The following is a 22,259-nucleotide window of genomic DNA, read 5'->3' on the forward strand; positions in this document are numbered from 1 at the left end:
AGTGGCTTTTCTTCTGTGAAAATGTCCCTGCCCAGTTTTTGTTTTTTTTTTTAACTAGATTATATAAACTATTTGCTTTTCTGAGCCGATTCAGGCAATTAGATGAGTAATAAACATTGTCATTTCTAGTCTGCCATAGTGATTTTAAAAGTCTACCTGTTTAGAGAAAAAAATAAATTGTAATGATTCATCTTCATATACTCTGGTGCATTTAAAACTTTTAAATTGTTCAGTATTTCAATAAAGGACTGCATTTCATAGGCTCAGGGTACATGAGGCCTAGGTGGGGCTGATTAGGAGTACATTTAGACAAGAGTAGAAGGCTCGAATTAAAAATGGGCTCTCTACCTTATAAAATTTATTTTCTTTGAATCAAGCTACTTATCTTTAACAGGGTATCAATTGGCATTTCTGGGTAAAGAGTTGATTCATTTTATTTTAGTTTAACTAGGAGAAGTGTGAGGGCCATGTGGCCTGGAGAAAGGGCAGAATGGAAATTCTCATTTTAGACTAAAGTTTGGTAGAAGGTTCAGATGCTGGAAAGTGAAGACTGGAGGGTATGTTTTGTACATTTAGCAAATTTTTCTATGACATGGAGGCGGCAGGCTGAAAAGCTATAGGATCTCAAAAGATAGCAAGCCTTAGAAGAGAAATGTAAAGAGCTTTTAAATATAGGTTGGAAGTTCAATAAATGTTAGTTTTTCTGTTCTTTTTTTTATACTGCAATAGGAAATGATAATAGTTCTCTATTGTGCTTAAGCCTATGTGGGTGATGGTGTGTTTCCTGGATCATTAGGCAGGAAAAATTAGCTCCTGCAATTCAAATCATTCAGCAAATACTTATTAAGTTCATGCAGTTATAGAAATAACTAAATAAATGAATAGAAATATAAACATCTTTATGTACAATTGTGTGCTAGATGCCATAAAAGCAAAGCAGTATAAGCTGCCAGCACTCCGTCAAGGAGCTTATGGATTCCTTGGGGCAAATGCACACACAGAAAAATAGCCAACAATGCCACAATGCCGAGCACCCAGGCCCTGCACCTGAATAGTAGCAAAAACAGAGCTCTAAAGAGGAACACACCCCAGCAGGAGGAGGAGATTCATGCAGAAGCCTATTGCACAAAACTGGACTTCAAGTCTGGTGGGATTCTGGGAAGCATCAAGGAAGATGGAGGGCTTTTAACGTGAAGACTGATGTGACTAAAGGCAGGGTTATGAGTGGCAGGTTCTTCTGACAAGTAGGTCTTGCTAAACTGAAGAAGCCTTGTTGGGAGTTGGAAAGAATATTGGAAATCTCTTAAAGCAGACTGTGGTGAGCCAAGGGGGCATGGATTAACTCAGATAAGCAATAGGGACCCTCTGTAAGTCAAAGGGGTGATTTAGGGAGATTTGCTTAGTTGAGGTTTGAAGGATGGCCTGCAAGGGATGTGACTTAGAGAGCAGGAAAATCCACTGGGAAGCTGAAGCAAGTAGTTGGGGATATATAGTGATGAAAGCCTGAGTTAGAGTGAGGAAAAGGAAAGGAGAAATGGAATCCAAAACACATCAAGAATAAAGTGACTGATCCAAGAAAATCCCAGTCTTTCTATTGTACTTCTGCTGGGAACCATTCAAGTGGAATATCCTGTCCTGTTATTACAAATGTTGATCAGATATTTACATTGAGTGAAAATAAGGACACTAGGCTCTTAGGAGGGACCATGATTTGAGATTCAAGCTCTTTTTTTTTTTTTTTTTAAACAGGGGCCTGCCCCTGCCCCTATTGCTTATGTTTTCCTTTTAGGATACAAAATTTATTTGGTTCTAACTATTTTTTTTCTTTGTTTTAATATAGACTCTATCGAGAAGAATATCCAATCCATACCTTGAACATACACCTTCGCAGGTATGATTCTTTTCTCTTTTACTGGATATTCTATAATAGTGGTTGACAAATTCTGATGTGCAGTTCTCAAATTATAGTTGTTCCCTTTGCTCCTGACTACACAGAGTTTTGCAGGGATGCTGCAGTGCTCATATCACCTTCTCCACCAAGGATGACACAGCAAAAGTGTTTGAGACGCTCTGATTGTTGTCATGATGCATGATATTCACGAAATAGAGAAAAAAATTATGTTCCCATCTTCCAGGTTCTTACATGAATGAATTATTAATGGGGCAGAGCATATATATAATATAAATATGATATAATATAAACATATCTATTGTTAAAAATCCTGTATTTTACAAATAACATATATTTTACACTGAATTTTGTGTAAAAGGAGATTGACTTCCTTGTTATTTATCATTGTGTTGCGGTACAGAATCAGTTGACAAAGGGTTGCATTTTTTAGGCTAACAGGAGACTGTGAGCTTTGTGAGGGCTGGGACCTTTTCTACCTTCTTCACCAGCATATCCCAGCATCAGGAAGAGACCTGACACTTGACAGCTGCTCATTATGTACTTTTTGAATGACTGAGTGAATGACCATTGTATACTGTCAGAACTAGCCAAGTGTCAGCTGACTCACACTGCTTCCTTGGTAATACTTTCTGTCATCTGGCTTGTTCAAGCTTTGTTTTTTGTTTTTAATAGTTTTAACATGTTAAAAAATAATTTGCTTCCCTTCTTACTTCCTTATCAATTTGTGTTTAGGAGATGATATCAGGAAAATTTAAGAAGTAAAAAGATGGGATTGATGTTCCCAGTCAGGTCATAATCATTATATTATCAATTTGTTTGCCTTGAGAGAAGTTATAAAATATTTCGGCCAGGTACAGTTGCTCACACCTGTAATTCCAGCTCTTTGAGAGGGCAAGGTGGGCAGATTGTGTGAGCCCAAGAGTTCAAGACCAGCCTGAGCAGCATAGGGAGCTCTGTTTCTACAAAAAACCAAAAATACAAAATACAGATATTAGCTGGGCTTGATGGCTTGTGCCTGTGGTTCCAGCTACTCAAGAGGCTGAGGTGGGAGGATCGATTGAGCTTGGGAGGTGTATATATATATATATATATATAGTAGGTACATAAAAAGTTTACCAAGAAAAAAGTAAAACGATGTAGGCATGTACCCCCAATATATATTAATTTTCGTTAACCTTATGAAGACAGCTTATTTTCATTTAGCCTCCTTTGCTTGTGAAACAGCATTGTGCTTTGGAGAAGATGCTAGTTATAGAGAAGATAGTATTATAAAGTAGGACCTAGCCCCCTCTAGATCTAAGAACTACCCTTCTTCATCCTCCAAGAATCGGAGACTCATATAGGGGAATTAGAAGATTAAAAGAAGAAGTTAAATGAAATTTTTATCTGATAGATGGAATCATGAAGTAGATGAAACCGGATGCTTGGAATTGACTATGAACTCCGCAGCTGAATGAAGCTGAAGAGTAAAGCAGCCTGCTGTCAGATTGTGTCATGGTTCGAGATGTTCACTAGATAGGGAAGAAAATTATTTTTCCATCTTCCAAGACCCGTGTATGTTTGCATTCTCAATATGCAGACTTAATACATAATATAAATTCTTCAATTTGCTTTATTGGTATAAATATTGTATTTAAAACCAGTGGATGTTTTACACTGAAAATTTTGTGTAAAAGAAAATTATTTATAATTGTAGTTAAATAAAGCAGGTTAGCATCTGGAGAGTAGTTATAGCTTAATAGTGCAAGTGGACCAGTAGCTAAAATAAAATAAGATAGTTATAGGCTTTATAGCTATCTTGGCTAAAATATGTCTCAGCCTTGCAAACTTGGCTATGATTTTATATATATAGTATGGTTTTGGTAGGTCACAAATTGTCACATTATTGTTTTATATTTACAGTGACTGTTTGTCTTTTCCATTTAGATTTATGGAGAGAATTCTTCTTGTGCAGGAAGAGCATTGAGGAATATTATTATCGTTCAAGCAGCTGACCTGATAAAGGACAGAGTGAACCTCAAGGGGTTTTACAGGTAACACAGTTTTCTAACACCTTGTCAGAAATTCTCTGTGAGAAAAAAAAAAAAAAACTGTGTTAAAATTGTAACTTCGATCAAAGAGAGGTGGACAATATTGGTAGTAGGAGGGTTTGTTTGTTCTATTGAAGAAACTGGTGGTGACTTTTCATTAAACTTAGTCATGCATTTGTTTACAGTTGGACTCCTGTTCTGAGATTCGGGTATGGAATTTCCAGCCCCAAGTGTGGATGAGCTCCTAATACAGTCTCCGCTCTGCTTCCTCTGAAATGTGATATATTGCAGGGGGTGAGGGAATGGTGCTACATTAGGGACTTTAATAAATATAGGTCCCCTCTTTAGGGACCTTATTGAGGCTCTGAAAGGGATGGCAGGTGTCCACCTTGACAGAGGTATGAGAGTAAACAGGCGGGTAAATGGCCAGTTTTAAAGTACAGTTGGACCAAGGCATGGTCACTTTGAAAACTTGATGCACATGTTTTCGTTTTATGGAACTGTTTAAAGAAAAAAACAAAAGTAATTTATTAGCATTTTGTTTTGCCAGATAAAGACATTAAGCCACACCAAATGATGCCAAAACTATGAAAGGAAACAAAAAGAAAAACCACTACCATTTATCACTATTCTATTTCAAAGAAATGACATGTAATACCCATCAAGAGTAGGAAGAATACTCAGAATTCATGACACTAAAAAAGTAGGAAGTTCTCAGAATAAAGGATATTCCTTTATGTTAAATAAACTTAGCTTTATGATAAATTCATTATAATATTCCTGTTTTTTTGTTTGCTGCAGATGGAAAAAATTTTATCATGACTTGGGTTTTTGGGATAGTAATTCCCAGACTGTCGGAGTAAGACAACCTCCTTTGTACTGAGGCATAATTTTGGTATAGTAAAATGCACAAATCTTAAGTGTACAACTTGAACTTTTATTTATTACACACCTGTGTAATCATTATCCATTTAGTCACTATTCAGATATAATGGATTTTCATACCTCAGAAAGTTCCTTTATGCCTCTTTTCAGTCAGTAACCATTTCCTGCAACCATTTTTTAACATCACAGACTTGACAGAATCTATGTTCTTCTGAGCCATTAATTGAGCAAAGACCGAAGTGTGAAGTGCGGGGAGGAACCACAGTGAATTAACACTTTAAGCATATTTAATCAATCGCATTAGCATTTACGTAGGTTTTGAAAACTATGCCACAGGCTAGACATGCCTATTCTGTTTACAAACAATGCTTTTGTGTGTGTGGACTTGTGGAGCTTTCTAAAAAGCTCCAAGATCCACCCTTTTCCTCCCATTAGGGGTTCATAGCCCAAGGTCTGAGAACCACAAGGTTAGAGCCCAGACCAAATAGGACAGGGAGTAAACTGTGGTGGTTGGACGACTTCACGTAGAAACTCACTTCAATAGAAATTCCATTTGACCCGGCAATCCCATTACTGGGTATATATCCAAAGGATTATAAATCCTTCTACTATAAGGACACATGCACATGAATGTTCATTGCAGCACTGTTTACAATAGCAAAGACCTGGAACCAACCCAAATGCCCATTGATGATAGACTGGATAGGGAAAATGTGGCACATATACACCATGGAATATTATGCAGCCATCAAAAACGATGAGTTCGTGTCCTTTGTAGGGACATGGATGAACCTTGAAACCATTATTCTCAGCAAACTGACACAAGAACAGAAAATCAAACACTGCATGTTCTCACTCATAGGCGGGTGTTGAACAATGAGAACACATGGACACAGGAAGGGGAGCATCACACACTGGGGTCTGTTGGGGGGAAATAGGGGAGGAACAGTGGGGGGTGGGGAGTTGGGGAGAGATAGCGTGGGGAGAAATGCTAGATATAGGTGATGGGGAGGAAGGCAGCAAATCACACTGCCATGTCTGTACCTATGCAACAATCTTGCATGTTCCTCACATGTACCCCAAAACCTAAAATGCAATTTAAAAAAAATTAAAAAAAAATAGATAATGGCATCACCTCTAGAAACATCTGACTTCTTTTTTAAAAAACTAAATTTATAGGTATAAGTCTTTGAGTATAGTCATGAGCAAGCTCACAGGATTCATTTTATTTACATCAGGCCATGTGTAAGATCGATCATTATTCTCATTTTTTTCCCTTTATTGTTTCTCCATAGATAGAGATTGAAAAGGGATTGGGAGATGCACGTTAATCAGGTTCATGGAAAAAGAGCCATCTATCCAAATTAGAACAGATTTAGGATTTGATGGGAAGAGAATGGGGGAGAGCATGTGTTTTCCTGTGATCCAGCCAGAACCAGCATTCTTTTATAATCTAAGGACTGGTTAATATTCTGGGTTTAAACATGAAGTGCTCATGTGATTGCCTAGGGATGAATCATTTTCATTTGTCTGGTAGTAAATTGAGGTAAAGTATTCCCCATATACCACATGAGAACTCACTTTCAAAACTTTGAAATGTTTTTTGTTCACTTTGTGCTGTAGGAAGAATCACACTGGTTTCTGAGACTCTATTTCTTTTGCATAATAAGGCACTAAATACCATCACCTGATTTATATTTATGATTAGTAGCTGCATTACTCTGAATTAATTGCTAAAAATCTAACTAGAGACAGGAGGAGGCTAAGAGAAATCAAATGTTCAGCTCCAGAGATTGCGTAAATTCCTGTTGTGTTAAGCAGTCATATGGGTTTTGAGCGAATCACTCCCATATCACAATGTTCCTACCTAATACCGAAACTGGAGTTAGATCTGCATGTATTTGGAGCAGTTTCTGGATTGAGTACAAGACTGGAAATACACTGCGGGTAGGAACTGCTGTCAGTGTTTAGATTGCTCTGTTCCAACCATCTCTGTTTTCTTTCTCACTGCTCTCACCTAAGTCCTGTAGATTTAGGTATTTTGACCAGATTGTTGTAGGCATGGGGACAAGGCGTTAAATGCAGAGGCCACGCCGCCTCATTTTGTATGCTTTGGTGATGTTAATGATAGTGTTTACTCTTACCCCTAATGTTTGCCCTGGGGTAGGTGGATCCTTATAAGTGATTTAAAACATAACTTGATAAATTCAGTGGGGGAAATAGAAAGGGATCATGTGCAACAGAAACAGTAGCTTGCTGTGAGAGTGGGGCTCAGTTGTTAATTAATACTGTCATGACAATACTGTGTTCTAGCATATTGAGTCAGAGCCTTGCCTCCCCAAAACAGAGTGAGCCCTTCCCAATGCTAAGGGGAAGCTGGGAGATTGGGGCTTTGTTGTCACCAGCATCACCTGAGAGCCTGTTAGGAATGAATAATCTGGCCAGATGTAGTGGCTCATGCCTATAATCCCAGCACTTTGGGAGGACAAGGCGGGTGGATCACCTGAGGTTAGGAGTTCGAGACCAGCCTGGTCAACATGGTGAAACCCTGGCTCTACTAAAACTACAAAAATTAGCTGAGCGTGGTGGCAGGTGCCTGTAATCCCAGCTACTGGAAGGCTGAGTCAGGAGAATCACCTGAACCCGGGAAGCAGCGTTTGCAGTGAGCCGAGATCACGCCATTGCACTCAGGCCTGAGCGACAAGAGTGAAACTCAGTCACAAAAAAAAAAAAAAAGGGATGTGGATTCATAGGTGCCACCCAGTCTTACTGTATCAGAATCTATACTTTAGCAAAATCACCCAGATGACTCCTAAGCAGAGTTTTGAGAAGCCCTGTTCTAAGAAGCTTTGTCCTTATCACCTGTGAACAAACAAGCAGCTGTGTCCATCTGGCCACCTTTAGAGTTTGACAGTTTCGTTTGTTTAGTAAATGTTTTATTGTGTGCTTATAGTCCAGGTAATGTCAGACACTCAGAGCAGGCTGAGGAGCTGCATTGTTTTGAGAATATGAATTAAGGTGATACAGTGTTTAATCCATGAGATAAAAGTGCTCTCAAAGCCCTGAGATGCTGGCTAATTGGCAGAGGTGTTGAGGAATTAATTAGTTAATTAACTCTTTGAACCTTTAACATGAAAGGTATCCTATAGAATTAGAAGTTAATCTTGACTGGTCTAATTGCCTGTATTGTTGCCATCTGTTTTCTCATTTTCTCTCAAAAAACATCCATATATTTCACTGTTAATCTTTATGAGGTCTTATGCTAACATGCATCTGAACATGTCTAGAATTGGCCTAATTGCCTTAGAGTATCTTTCAAATAGTGATACTTTACCAAAAATATTCTAGCTTTTGATGAAAAGTTAGGATATTTGATCAAATATCTCAGCAGAAAAGCTTACTACTTTATTTTCTTCACCGCAGAAAATGTAGCATCCATGACAGTTCATATTGTTGGTTATGGAGTGATTCTAGGGTATTTGTAACTATGCTAATCAAGAGACAGCAAAATAGGCAATATTTTTCTACTTTAGGAATACAAATACATGTTGGCATCTCTTGGTCCTTCAGTACTGCATATAAAGATAGTTATTATATGATACACTTTTTTAAAAAAACATTTTGGCCAGGTGCGTGGCTCACACCTGTAATCCCAGCAGTTTGGGCGGCCGAGGCAGATGGATCACTTGAGCTCAGGAATTTGAGACCATCCTAGGCAACATGGCAAAACCCAGTCTCTACATAAAACAAAAATTAGCCAGTGGTGAGCACTTGTAGTCCCAGCTACTCAGGAGGCTTTGGTGAGAGGATCACTCAAGTCTAGCATGCAGAGCTTGACCCTGGGCAACAGAGCAAGACCCTGTGTCAAAAAAATATTTTTTCATGATCTTTTCTCATAAAGGAGGGTGAAATTTGATGAAATTTCTGCAAATGACAAAACATTTCAGAAGTTTTTCTTTTTGTCTTCCCATGAGGCTCATACGTATTTGAAAAATAGGCATGATGATACTGCCTGTGATACCCAGGTTATGACTTTTTTTTTTTTAATATAGTTGTATGTGTTAAGACAGATTACAAAGATAAGTTTTGATGCGTGGTTAGTGGAATCCAAAGCATACGGGTTTACAGTTAGGTGACCTAGGCTACTTAGCTAGTTACATCGATTATATTAAAAAGATAAACAATCAAATTTATTGTTATTTGAGTAAATTTTAGTGTTCAGTCTTTGAAGAGTAGCAAACAAAACTCTATGCCACTGACTGTGGTCCCAATTTTATCTAACCTTGGAATTATTTTGTTCTCAAAAGGAGTAGATAAAAATCTATAAAAGGTTGAACCAAAGTTTATCACCACCAGCTTGAGGTATGTAGTTCACCAAGGTAAAAGCATTATCTTTATATAAAAGGCTGCTAAATTTATTCCTTCATTTTTCAAACAAATATATTTTGTGAACTTACTGTGTATCGTGGACTGTTCTAATTGTTGGGATTTAATAGTGAGTTATATAAAGTCCCTGCTCTCCTGAAAATTATTCGCTAGTGGGAGAAGCAGATACTGTTCATTTGTAAAGACGTATACTTACTAAATGTTAGGCGATTTGATGAAAAAATAGAGGAGAATTTGACTCTTGTTTCCCTAAGGAAGTGATATTTGAGCTTTAATGTGAAAGATGAATAAGAGGTATATGCCATTTATTCTTGGGTTGCTTGTTTAAAAAAAGCAAGCACATCAAAGATATTATATATCATTTTTTTTTTTTTGGCAAATGAGTATCAGCAATATCTTACTGTGAATGGCTTTGCTTTTGTTCAGGAGGAGCTGCGTTGGGTCAGAACTGGTAGACTGGCTTCTAGAACACTGTCCTTTTGTCCAGTGCAGATCTATGGCCATAGGAGTCTGGCAGCTCCTACTGGACATGGGAATTATGTTATCAGGTTAGTATTATGTCTTGAAGGCACAGCATCATTATTTTATTAAGCTATCTGATGAAAATACACTTGATTTTCTAAAGGATGTTACAGTCTGGATGGAAATATTTTTGAAGATAAGTATTTGTATTCTCTCTTATTTTCTAAGTGACAGGTCATCCTTTGATTCACTTATTTCTGTTACACTTCTTGTAAAAATTATTAGGTACTTGCTGATTCATAGACTAATAATACCTGTAAGAGTCCTTCCTCTACCTCCTTTCTTCTGAATTCAATATGCTGCTTACATACTTTTTCAAAATCAGTGACATCTTTAGTTGCTCTAAGTGTGTGATTTATCTTGTTGTACTTAGGATAATCATCAGAAACTGATTTTATGAGTTGGATGTGTATACCATTTTAATTGGCTAAGTAATCAAGAATACGTAGAGATACGACCTATGAACATTAGCTGTTTAAACAGAACAGAAAATAGATGTTAACTGGGGACTAAAACAGATGACAGATATCTCTTTTCTTAGTTGAGCCCAGAGAATTGAAGGATTAGAAACTGAGCAATCTGGCTTTTTTATTTAGCTCCATCTCTCAGCTGCTAGTTGGTCACTGAAAAGCCCTTTTTTCCTGTTGGTAATAAATATTAAGGGCATACCCCTGGTCCTGTGGTGAAAGAATGGTACAGAGAGGGACGTGGGTGTAATTTTCTTACATAGTCAGTAATACGCAGCACCTAATACTCTTATTTATAAAATCGGTTAACTACCTTTGAGGAATGGAGGCATTATTAGCATACTTGATAGTTACAGGGTTTTGGTTAGCAAAACGTTTTATACTAATGCTTTTTTGAAAAATCTCTAGCTCTTGATTCCTTTAAAACAGGGTTTCCCCACCTTGGTAGTATTGACATTTGGGTTAGGTAATTCTTTGTTGTGAAGGGTTGTCCTGTGCATTATAGGATTTTTAGCAGCATCCCTTTCTTCTCTCCAATACCAGTAGCACCCTGCCCAGCGAATGTGACAACCAAAAATGTCTAGACATTACCACACGTCCCCTGGGGGAGGCACAGTCACCCTTGGTTGAGAACCATTGATCTAAAACTTGCCATTGTGTTGTATGTGTGTATCACTAAAGTAATTAAATATACTAATTTGCTTTGGGACACTAAAAAAGATTTCTCCCCATCCTCCTTGAATTACTATTGATTTTATCTGCACCTGTCTCTGAAGCAAAAAAATATATACATGTGAATATGCTGACCAAAGCTTCGAGTAGTAAAAACAGACTAGCCAGTAAGTCCTTTCTAATTCAATGGGATTATAAACATAAACGAGCTTAGAATGCATAATTATAGTCTTAACCCTGATTTCTCCCTAATAATTGTTAGGGCTTTCAGTTTATCATTTGAATTATTACTCTCTGAGTAATATCCTTTAAAAAACTGATATGTACATTTTTTTGTTTCAAACAGTGGACCAGCATCTATACTTTCAAGATACTTATGTTTTCTACCAGTTTTCCTCTGATGAATGTAGCTACTTGTACTGTGAATTTGAAAGAGAAGAAGAATGGCAAAATGGCGTCAAGCTTTTATTGCAACTTGTGCCTCTCATTCCTTCTAGAGCTGGCATCTGCGAACTGTAAGTAGATGCTCTCTTGTGCCATTGTATTCTTACACAGACAACATTTATCATGTCCAGGGACTATATTCTGCTCTTTAAGATCACTATCTCATTTAAGAGGGAGTTACTAGCCCCATTTTTCAGATGCACATTTAGAAAGATAAAATAAATTGTGGAAAATTAAATCCAGCTAATAAATAGCTGGTATTCAAATCCCAGAAGTCCATGCCTCACCAGCTGTACCATGCGGCTTCTAAATTATCATCGTTATAGGGGTAGGTGATCTAAATTAGGATAAAACATATGATTGGGCTTAAGTTGAAATAAAATAATAACTCTATCCTATTTGCTATCCAAGTCGTGACTTTCCTAAGAAAGAGCTCAACAGAATGTTTCTGAAAATAATCCAGAAGCAACATTTGGCAAATTAAAACACGTGAATCATTATCACATGAAGATACTGAATCACTATATGATTAAAATGAATTAAAATTAATTAGGGAAGGCTTGGGAACAGGACTTGAGTCATGATAAAAAAAATTCATAGTTCTAAAATAAGCTATCACCTTGGATAAACAAAGGCATTCTGACATGCCTTTGTTTATCCAAGGTGATAGCTTATTTTAGAATTATGAATTATGAGTTATGGATTAAAATTTCAGTTAAAAATTTTTACATATACAGAGCACTTCTGTTTCCAGAATACCTTCCCATATTGTTGACTCTTTCAGTTTTGGGATATTAGCAGACCCAACAGTAAGGTGTTTATGTCATAGATAAGAAAGTAGGTTCAGAGAGAAATACCTGTACAAACATAACGAAGGTAACTCTTACTAGTTAAAAAATGACGATTGTTGAGAAGGAGGTGGAGCAAGATGAGGGAATAGAAGGCTCCACCAGTTGTCCCCCAGGCAAGACACTAATTTAACAACTGTCTACACAGAAAAAAACACCCTCACAAGAACCAAAAATCTGCTGTGGCTCATGCCTGTAATCTTGGCACTTTGGGAGGCCAAGGAGGATAGATCACAATGTAAGGAATTCGAGACCAGCCTGACCAACGTGGTGAAACCCCATCTCTACTGAAAATACAAAAATTAGCTGGACATGGTGGCACACGCCTGTAATCCCAGTTACTCAAAAGGCTGAGGCAGGAGAATTGCTTTAACTCGGGAGGCGGAGGTTGCAGTAAGCTGAGATTGTGCTACTGCACTCCAGCCGGGGTAACAGAGCAAGACTCCATCTTAAAAAAAAAAAATGTGGTGAGCACTCATAATACCTGGTTTTAGTTCCATATTGCTGAAAGGAGCACTGAAGAGATGGAAAAAACAGTCCTGAATCACTGACACCACTTCACCCCCACCACTTACACCAGCATTTACAATAGTCACAAATAAAATTAAATACCTAGGAACTAACCAAAGAAGTGAAAGATTTCTATAATGAAAACTGTAAAACACTGATGTAAATTGTAAAACTATTTCATGTTCATGGATTAGAGTAATCAATATTGTTAAAATGTCCATACTATCCAAAGCAATCTACAGATTCAGTGCAATCCCAATCAAAATCCCAGTGGCATTCTTTCCAGAAATAGAAAAAAAATAATTAAAGTTTATGAGAAACTACAAAAGACCTAGACTAGCCAAGGCTACCCTAAGCAAAAACAACAAAACTGGAGGAACCACTTTACCTGACTTCAAATTATGCTATAGAGCTATAGTAACCAAAACAGCATGGTAATTATATGAAAACAAACATGTAGACCAATGGAACAGAATGGAGAACCAAGAAACAAACCCATACACCTACAGTGAACTCATTTTCAACAAGGTGCCAAGACATACACTGGGGAAAACAGTCTCCTTAATAAATGGTGCTGGGAAAACTGGCCATCCATATGCAGAAGAATGAAACTTGACTCCTATCTCTTGCCATATATAAAAAACTAATCAAAATAGATTAAAGACTTTTAGAGCTCAAACTATGGAACCACTAGATTGGAGGAAATTTTCAGAAAATTGATCTGGGTGAAAATTTCTTGAGCAACACTCAGCAAGCACAGGCAACCAATGCAAAAATGGACAAATGAGATCACATCAAGTTAAAAATCTTCCTGCACAGCAAGGATACAGTGAACAGAGTGAAGAGACAACCCACAGAATGGGAGAAAATATTTGCAAGTTATCCATCTGGCAAGGGATTAATAGCCATCATATATAAGGAACTCAACTCTATAGGAAAAAATCTAATGATCTCATTTAAAAATGGGCAAAAGATCTGAATAGACATTTCTCAAAAAAGGACATACAAATGACAAACAGGTTTGTGAAAAGGTGCTTGACACCACTGATCATCAGAGAAATGCAAATCGAAACTACAGTGAGATACCATTTCACCCAGTTAAAATGGCCTATATTCAAAAGACAGTGGCTTATGTTCAAAAGACAGCAATAACAAATGCTGGGGAGGATATGGAGAAAAGGGAACCCTTGGCCACTGTTGGTGGGAATGTAAATTGGTACAACCACTATGGAGAACAGTTTGAAGTTTCTCAGAAAAGTAAAAATTGAACTACCATAGTATCCAACAATCCCACTGCTGGGTATATGCCTGAAAGAAAGGTTATATATCAAAAAGATGCCTGCACTCCTATATTTATTACGTCGCTGTCAACAATAGCTAAGATTTGGAAGCAACCTCAGTGTCCATCAATAGATGAATGAATAAAGGAAATGTGGTATATATACACAGTGGAGTACTATTCAGCCATAAAAAAGAATGAGAGCCAGTCATTTGCAGCAACATGGATGGAACTGGAGGGCATTATGTTGAATGACATAAGCCCGGCACAGAAAGACAGACGTTGCATGTTCTTATTTGTGGGGTTTAAAATGAAAACAATTGAACTCATGAACACAGTAGAAGGATGGTTACCAGAGTCTAGGAAGGGTAATTGGGGGTTAGTGAGGAAGTGGAGATGGTTAATGGGTACCAAAAAATAGTTAAAAAGAATGAATAAGACCTACTCTTTGATAGCACAGCATGGTGACTATAGTCGATAATAACCTTATTGTACATTTTTAAATAGCTTAAAGAGGGCAATTGGATTTTTTTGTAACTCAAAGGATAAATATTTGAGAAGATAGGTACCCCATTCTCCATGAGGTGCTTATTTCACACTGTATGCCTGTATCAAAACATCTCATGTATCCCATAAATATATACAACTACTATTTACCCAGAAAAATAAAAAAAATATATATAAGAGAAAAAAATAAATAAAATCTATTAAATGACAATGCTGAATAGTTATTATGGACTGTTTTTAGGAGAATAAATAAGCTTCAGAGTAATAATGAGACCGTGCTAATAGAAAGGGTGATTGTAGAAAATGTATTTTATGTCAGGCACTGTGCTAAATGCTTTATATTCATTATTTTACTTTCAGAAGAATAAGACAGGTACTACTGTTACCTCTATTAAATAAGTGAGGAAATTAGGTACAGAGATTGGGTAACCTGTCCAAGGTCACACAAGGGTTAAGTGGAGTTTTGGTGTTTGAATCTGTGTGTGTCTGACTCTAATGACTGCGCTTTTAACACCTGATATCATGTGTCCTTCCCCAGAAGTTATGGGGATCATTCTAGGACCCCTTTCTATAAAATTATAAACAGACTCTATAAAAGTGCCAGACCAAGCTCTGGTGAAATGATTATGGATTTCCCATCACCACTGTCTATAAAGGGCCTTGCAATGGTAAAGCAGGATTCAGATATCATTCAATTAGTCTGACTGTAGGAAATGTCCTTTATTGTGATATGCTCTTAATATAGGTCAGAAGTATCCTGAGAAAAGTCAAGGAGCAGTTCAATAAACTTTAACAAGCTTCCTAAAAAGGAGTGGCATGTTTTTAAACAGGACATGGCTGTGACTGGCTGTGACTGTTTGGGACTGGCGTTCTCCAGCGGCTTCTCTCAACCTTTCCTGTCCTGCACACAAGATGGAGGTGTGCATAACCCCATGGGCATGCCCAGATTCACAGGGGCATAAGGACTGTGGAAATAAACTTGCAAGCTGTCCTCATGATTTAACTCCACTTCCTTCTCCCCCACTCGGAAAGCAAATTGGAATGCCAGTGAAATGACCTTGTTATAGAGAAACCAAGAGTCTATTTTAATTCTAAAAATGAAAAGTTTTAAAATTTGCATCCTAATATTAACTCCAGATTACTTGCAGTCTTTTGTCACACTGATCACTATAAACACAAATCTTAGGCTCTGGACTTGAGAATTGCTATAGCATGCCATGTTTATCAGCAAGTTTTTTCTGTTGGTGTGAATGTGTACATTTGGGAGCAGTAACTGACTCCTGCAGAAAAATTGTCATTGGGGACCTATGGGCCTGTCTGTTCTAAGGTAATAAATATATAAAGATAAAATCATTGAACTATTGCAGGTCTCTTCTAGAGAGAGACAGTATATACCTTTTTTTTTCTATACTAGAATTACAAGCCAACGTTTATGTTATGATAGAATGCTTTTCATCCCTAGCCCACACCTCTTTACTTCCTCATGCGAGTGTGATATTCTTGCTCTTTCCTCTGCTCTTCCTGCCTTTTTCCAGTCAAATTCTTTTTTTTTCTTTTTTCTTTTTTTTTTTGAGACAGAGTCTTGCTCTGTCACTCAGGCTGGAGTGCAGTGGCACAATCTCAGCTTACTGCAATCAAAACCTCCTTAGTTCAAGCGATTCTCCTGTCTCAGCTTCCCAAGTAGCTCGGATTGCAGGCCTATGCCATCACACCCACCATTTTTTGTTTTTTTTTTTTGTATTTTTGGCAGAGATGGGGTTTTACCATGTTGGCCAGGCTGGTCTCACACTCCTGAACTCAAGCGATCCACCTGCCTCGGACTCCCAAAGTGCTGGGATTACAGGTGTGAGCCTCCACGCCCAGCCTTTTGTAGTCAAATTCTGTCCATCCCTCAGGGGGAAGCCCAAGTCCTGCCTTGACCACAAAACTTCCCTGCTGTCTCCATGTTGATACTGCTTTCTGTAACTTAGTGCTCTTGCATTTTGTGTTAAAAACAATGCCATGCTTCCATGTCATTCTTAGTTCTATGTTGCTTCGTTTTTATTTTATTCAAGTGCCCTCTTGATTCTTACTCTGTCCATTCATGTGCTGAAAACCCAATTTCGTGTGCCTTTTAATAACCTTTTTGATATTTGAAGGCTACTGATATCTACCTGTGTGAGCCTAGCTACATTAGGCCCCTCTAATTTACTATCTTCTAAGTGTCTTCAAAATAATGCAAGAAAACCATTTAATGTCTCTATGTAAACACAATTTTGTTCTATACAAATGCATTTCTAAAAATAAGAAAGGAATGGAGATTTTTCTCATTTAAAAAAGAATCTTAAAAGCAGTGGGGGAAATGAAGCTGCTACTAGGTTTCTAAGCTACTTTGAAGAAACAGAATTTCTATTTTATACAAAATAACTTTTATACCCAAACTGAATAGATAATTAGAAAAAAAAAGTGACTGAATCGGTTGTCAAGGGTACTATCTCTGGGGAAAAAAGAACAGTCATGGTATCTCCTTCCAACAAAGAGCCAAATCAAGTTACCCAGAATGTACTGTTTCTAACTCTTTTATTTTAAGCAGAGAGTCAGGGAAGAATCAGTGAGGAATGTTGAAATAACAGTGTAGGAAAAGGCAGCCTAATAATTCCCTTGGGACTAGTAAGATGCTTCTAACACTACCTTGTTTGGGCCTTTAGGCTGTGAGGGAACTTGACAATTTTAATTCAGCTGTGGTTATAGCACGCTCCCAGCTTGCTAGGGGTGCGAGTGGGTAGGGCTTTGAATAGACAAACTCTATGAAGCTTGAATGCATAAAACTGTATCCTACCACTTACACAACAGTTAACATTTATGCTGTGATTAAGACAGGACTGCTAAAATGTAACTCATATTACCCTCAAATATGGAAAGAAAATGTAGCTTCTTTGTTTTTCTCTAAGTGATGTGATGTTTGTCTATATGAACCTCCATCCTGCTGAATGGCCAGAAAAAGGAGAGCGGGGAAGAAGCATCCTTTAGTAAAATTATTCTAATATAGGAATTTAAAACGTCTCTCTATTTAACTTTTTACTGTCCTTTAGTAAAAGAGGCCAGTATTTGTATGTCTCCCTGTTTCTCAAGGTCGCCTCTGCGGGTACATGGCGAGTGGCCTCGGCACCTTGACCTTGGCAGAGGAGGATGGGGAGAGGCTCTCCTGTCAAAGTAGGCATTTTTCCATCCTCACTGGTCCTGTGAGTGGATGGGCAGCCAGCCCCCTTGTGCCCCTGAAGTATAACTGTTTTTGGCATTCTGCTGGCGTTTGCTGTTGGAGCATGGAGCTGGTGTACGTTGGGTGTCTGTCTCAGCTTGATTAATGCCTGGTGGTCCCATCTGGCTGATTGGCCTTCCTAGAGGTCTGTTGGCATTGCTAATGTTCCTGAGGTCTGGCTGTGGCTCCCATAGATACCTTGTTCAGCCACATGGCTTCTGCTGAAACAGCCGCCTCTCCATCCTGACTGGCTAATGTTATTGTGATGAAAAGATTTTGTCAAACATGTTGCCTGTCGCCACTTGGATGACACTTCTGAAAAGCCTACAAATTTAGCTTTATACATACTTGTATTCGAGAGGGATTTACAAGATCGTTGAATTTGCTTCTATTAATGTTTAGGTGAGGAAGAGGAACAGGGAGCAGAGGGTCTGGGAAAGACAACCACTTGTCACCAGCGCTCTGCGGAGTGACTTATGCACCAGTCATGTACTGATCTTAAGCTTTGTGTGAAGTACTGTGTCTGGCCCTGTGAGGGATGTGACGATGTGTAAATAATGTAAGGCCTTCGGTGACTAACAGGGCTTGAGCTCAGCTCATACAGATAACAAGCTGGGACGTCGTGTGCCACAAGTGATACCTGGGAGCTTATCACAAAGGTTCTGAAGCTGTGGAGATAAAAAACAAAAATATTTTCTGAGAAATGAAAATATTTTGTACAGTTCATTTCTAACTTCCTAAGAAATCTGTAATTACTGTGTGGAATATTCAACTCTTCTCAACTATTGAAAATTAGTTTTTATGGCTGGGTGTAGTGGCTCACACCTGTAATCCTAGCACTTTGGGAGGCCAAGGTGGGTGGATTGCCTGAGCTCAGGAGTTCAAGGCCAGCCTGGAGAACACGATGAAACCCCATCTCTACTAAAAATACCAAAAATTAGACAGGCATGGCGGCGTGCACCTGTAATCCCAGCTACTTAGGAGGCTGAGACAGGAGAATCACTTGAACCTGGAGGCGGAGGTTGCAGTAAGCTGAGACCACACTATTGAATTCCAGCTCAAAAAAAAAAGAAAAAAGAAAATTAGTTTTTATTATAGGTTATTCCTGTCTTTTGTGTTTTATATGTTTTTATTTTCTTGTTACATTTAAGAATATAACTGATGTGCATATTTTTGGCCTGTCTACTCTTAATTTTTTCCCCTGCAAACCTTGACTTTTTGGCTTCTTGTTTGTGAGACGTTAACTATGGCAAGATAATCATGAATTCCATTGAAGAGTCTTATGAAGAATAACTTACTGATGGAGCTGCAGGTTCAGAGCAGGATGTTGTAAGTCTGCTACAGCCTATCTCTTGTATTGATTGCAACTGAATCCTCTAGATAAAATACAAACAATAACTACCTGAGGCCTCTGAAAAGTAAATGAAAGCAGGCAGATTATGGAATGAAGTGAAACCTTGGGAAAGTGACCTACCAGATGTGAGTTTTCCCTTTTTGTTGTTTCTTTTATTTCGCAACTTTGCCTCAAAGGCAGGCCCCAGCTGTAGAGCGGTGGGTCAGTGGTGGCACAATTGTCAAAATCTCCAGTAGAAACCTCATCTTTCCGGCAAGAAGAATCAGGAAAATGGGCCCCTGTGGTTTTGAAGAATGTGGTCGGGTGGGGTGGGTGGAGAAATCCTTGTCTTGATTCTCGTTTTTTCTTATAGGTTTGTCCCAGGTTCAGAGCTCTGTGGTGGTGGTAGTGCAGGCAGACAATAGACAAGGAGAAACCCTGTTTGTTTTTGGTCAGAACTGGGCAGAGGGACCCCAGCTAGCCTGAGAGTGTAGGGGAATCCAGGAGAGGGGTGACCTAGAGAAGGGATTCATTAATTTTATATATGAACTACACAAATGTGAGTTCACTCCTGAGCTGTACTTCTGTGGGACATACCTAGGTGCTATAGAAAAGGCACTGAAGACTGAACTGCAGTTGGAATCATTGAGGCTGTATAGCATAGGCGAAGACTGTGACTGAAACACCGAAAGCGTTGGCAGCAAAAGCCAAAATAGACAAATGGAATCTACTTAAGAGTTTCTGCACAGCCAAAGATACTATCAATAGAGTGAACCAGAAACCAACAGAATAGGAAAAATTTTTGCAATCTACCCATCTGACAAAGGGCTAATATCCAGAACCTGTGGAGAATTTAAACAAATTTACAAGAAAAAAACAACCCCATCAAAAAGTGAGCAAAGAATATGAACAGACACTTTTCAAAAGAAGACATTTATACAGCCAACAAACATATGAAAAAAAGCTCATCATCACTGGTTATTAGAGAAATGCAAATCAAAACCACATTGAGATACCACCTCACACCAGTTAGAAGGGTGATCATTAAAAAATCAGGAGACAACAGATGCTGGAGAGGATGTGGATAAATAGGAATGCTTTCACACTGTTGGTGGGAGTGCAAATTAGTTCAACCATTGTGGAAGATAGTGTGGCAATTCCATAAGAATCTAGAAATAGAAATACCATTTGACCCAGCAATTCCATTACTGGGTATATACCCAAAGGATTATAAATCATTCTACTATAAAGACACATGTACACATATGTTTACTGCGGCACTGTTTGAAATAGCTAAGACTTGGATGCCCAAATGCCCATCAGTGATAGACTGGATCAAGAAAATGTGGCACATATACACCATGGAATACTATGCAGCCATAAAAAGGATGAGTTCATGTCTTTTGCAGGGACATGGATGAAACTGGAAACCATCATTTGCAGCAAACTGACACAAGAACAGGAAACCAAACATCACATGTTCTCACTCCTAAGTGGGTTTTGAACAATGAAAACACACAGACCCAGGGAGGGAAACATCACACACTGGGGCCTGGGGGTGGGTAGAGGAGGAATAGCAGGGGGTGGGGCGTTTGGGGGATAGCATCAGGAGAAATACGTAATGTAGATGACAGGGCGATGGATGCAGCAAACCACCACTATGGCATGTGTATACCTATGTAACAAACCTGCACTACCCAGAACTTAAAGTATAATAAAAAAATTAAAAAATAAAATGGCCAGGATACAATACAGATTTACTTGAGACAAAATAACCAGGAAAATATGACCATTTGTCAAAGGAAAAGCAATTAATGTCAATCCTGAGATGACTCAGATACTGAAATTATTAAAGACTTGATAACAGCTATTTTAACTATGCTCCATTAGGTAAACAAATTTCAAATGAATAGAAAGTGGAAGTTCTTTTAAATAGAAAACAAAAAATAAAGAACCAAATGTAGTTTTAGAACTGAAAAATATACCTGAAGTTAAAAATGTGTTGAATTGGCTCAATAGCAAAATAGAGGTGACCTGAAGATAGATTTTAAATTATCCAGTGTGCAGGAAAAGAAAAACAAAACATTGAAAAAGGTGAATAGTCTCAGGGACTTGGTGGACAGTGTTGTAAAGTCTAATACATGTTGGCATCCCAGGAGAGGACAAAGAGATGGTGCAGAAAAAACATTTAAAGAAATAATGGCCAAAAGCTTCCCAAATTCAGTGAGAAACAAATCTGTAGATTCAAGAGGTTCAGTGAACCCCAAACAGGAGCACTCAGAGAAACACACTCTTAGACACTTCATAAACAACCAAGAAACAAATAATGAAAATATCTTAGAAGCAGCTAGACTAAAATGAGACGTTACTTACAGGAGGAGTAATGATTCAAATGATTAGTGGTTTTACTTTAGAAACCATGGAGCCCAGAAGACAGTGGAAGAAAGTCTTTAAGATGGGGTGGGGTGGGAGAGAGAAAAGAACTGTCAATCCTCTACGGTGAAAATAGTCTTTTAAAAGGGAGGTGAAATAGACATTCTTAGATGAAGGAAAATTAACAGAATTTATTACTAGCTGACCTTTTTTAAAAGAAATCTAAAGGAAAATGTTCAGGTTGAATAGAAACAATATCAGAGGGAAAGATGGAAATTCAGGAATAAAGGAAAAGCTACGTAAGTGGTAGATATTTAGATAAAAATCAAAGGCATTTTAATTTTAATTTTTAAAAAATATATGTGACTATTGAAAGGAAACATATTTGGTAGGCTTTTCAGTGTATGTAGATGTAATACATTTTATGACTAACAAAAGATAATTGGGGAAGGATAAAGAGGCATATATAATAATTTATTTAAAGGTAAAATGATATTTATAAAATCTACTATTTGGAAATCAGCATTCTTTGAAGTAATTCGTGGCTGAACAAGGAAGTCCCAAAGGAAATAGGGAATATTTAGTATAGAATGTACATTAAAACACAACATGCTCAAAATTGTGGGATGCAGCTAAAGCAATGCTTAGAGGAAAATCAGTAGCTTTTAATGCTTATATTAGGAAAGAATAAATATCTTAGATCAGTGATGAAGGCTTCCATCTCAGCAAGCTAGCCAAAGAAAAACAAACTAAACCCAAAACAAGCAGAAAGAAAGAATTAACAAAAATAACAAAAATCAATTTAAGTGAAAATAAATTAGAAAAAAAAAACTAATGAAACTAAGTTGGTTCT

The 22,259-nt window shown here is 37.9% G+C and overlaps 1 protein-coding gene across 2 annotated transcripts in view; it reads left to right on the forward strand.

Annotated features, from left to right (window-relative positions):
• Nucleotides 1–22,259, forward strand: part of RAPGEF5 (Rap guanine nucleotide exchange factor 5) — a 251,137-nt gene that overhangs the window by 39,723 nt on the left and 189,155 nt on the right. Inside the window, exons 2-5 of one of the 2 annotated variants that reach the window (XM_064380549.1) lie at nt 1,841–1,891; nt 3,839–3,945; nt 9,640–9,761; nt 11,221–11,389. In XM_064380549.1, the coding sequence (XP_064236619.1) occupies nt 1,841–1,891; nt 3,839–3,945; nt 9,640–9,761; nt 11,221–11,389 (449 nt within the window). Of the gene's footprint in view, nt 1–1,840; nt 1,892–3,838; nt 3,946–9,639; nt 9,762–11,220; nt 11,390–22,259 lie in introns of those variants that run through there. The other variant, XM_012447787.2, reaches the window with a different exon arrangement.

The sequence above is a fragment of the Aotus nancymaae genome, unplaced genomic scaffold, assembly GCF_030222135.1.
Source record: "Aotus nancymaae isolate 86718 unplaced genomic scaffold, 86718_ANA_hifiasm-v0.15.2.pri h1tg000025l, whole genome shotgun sequence".
NCBI classification, from domain to species: Eukaryota; Metazoa; Chordata; class Mammalia; order Primates; family Aotidae; genus Aotus; species Aotus nancymaae.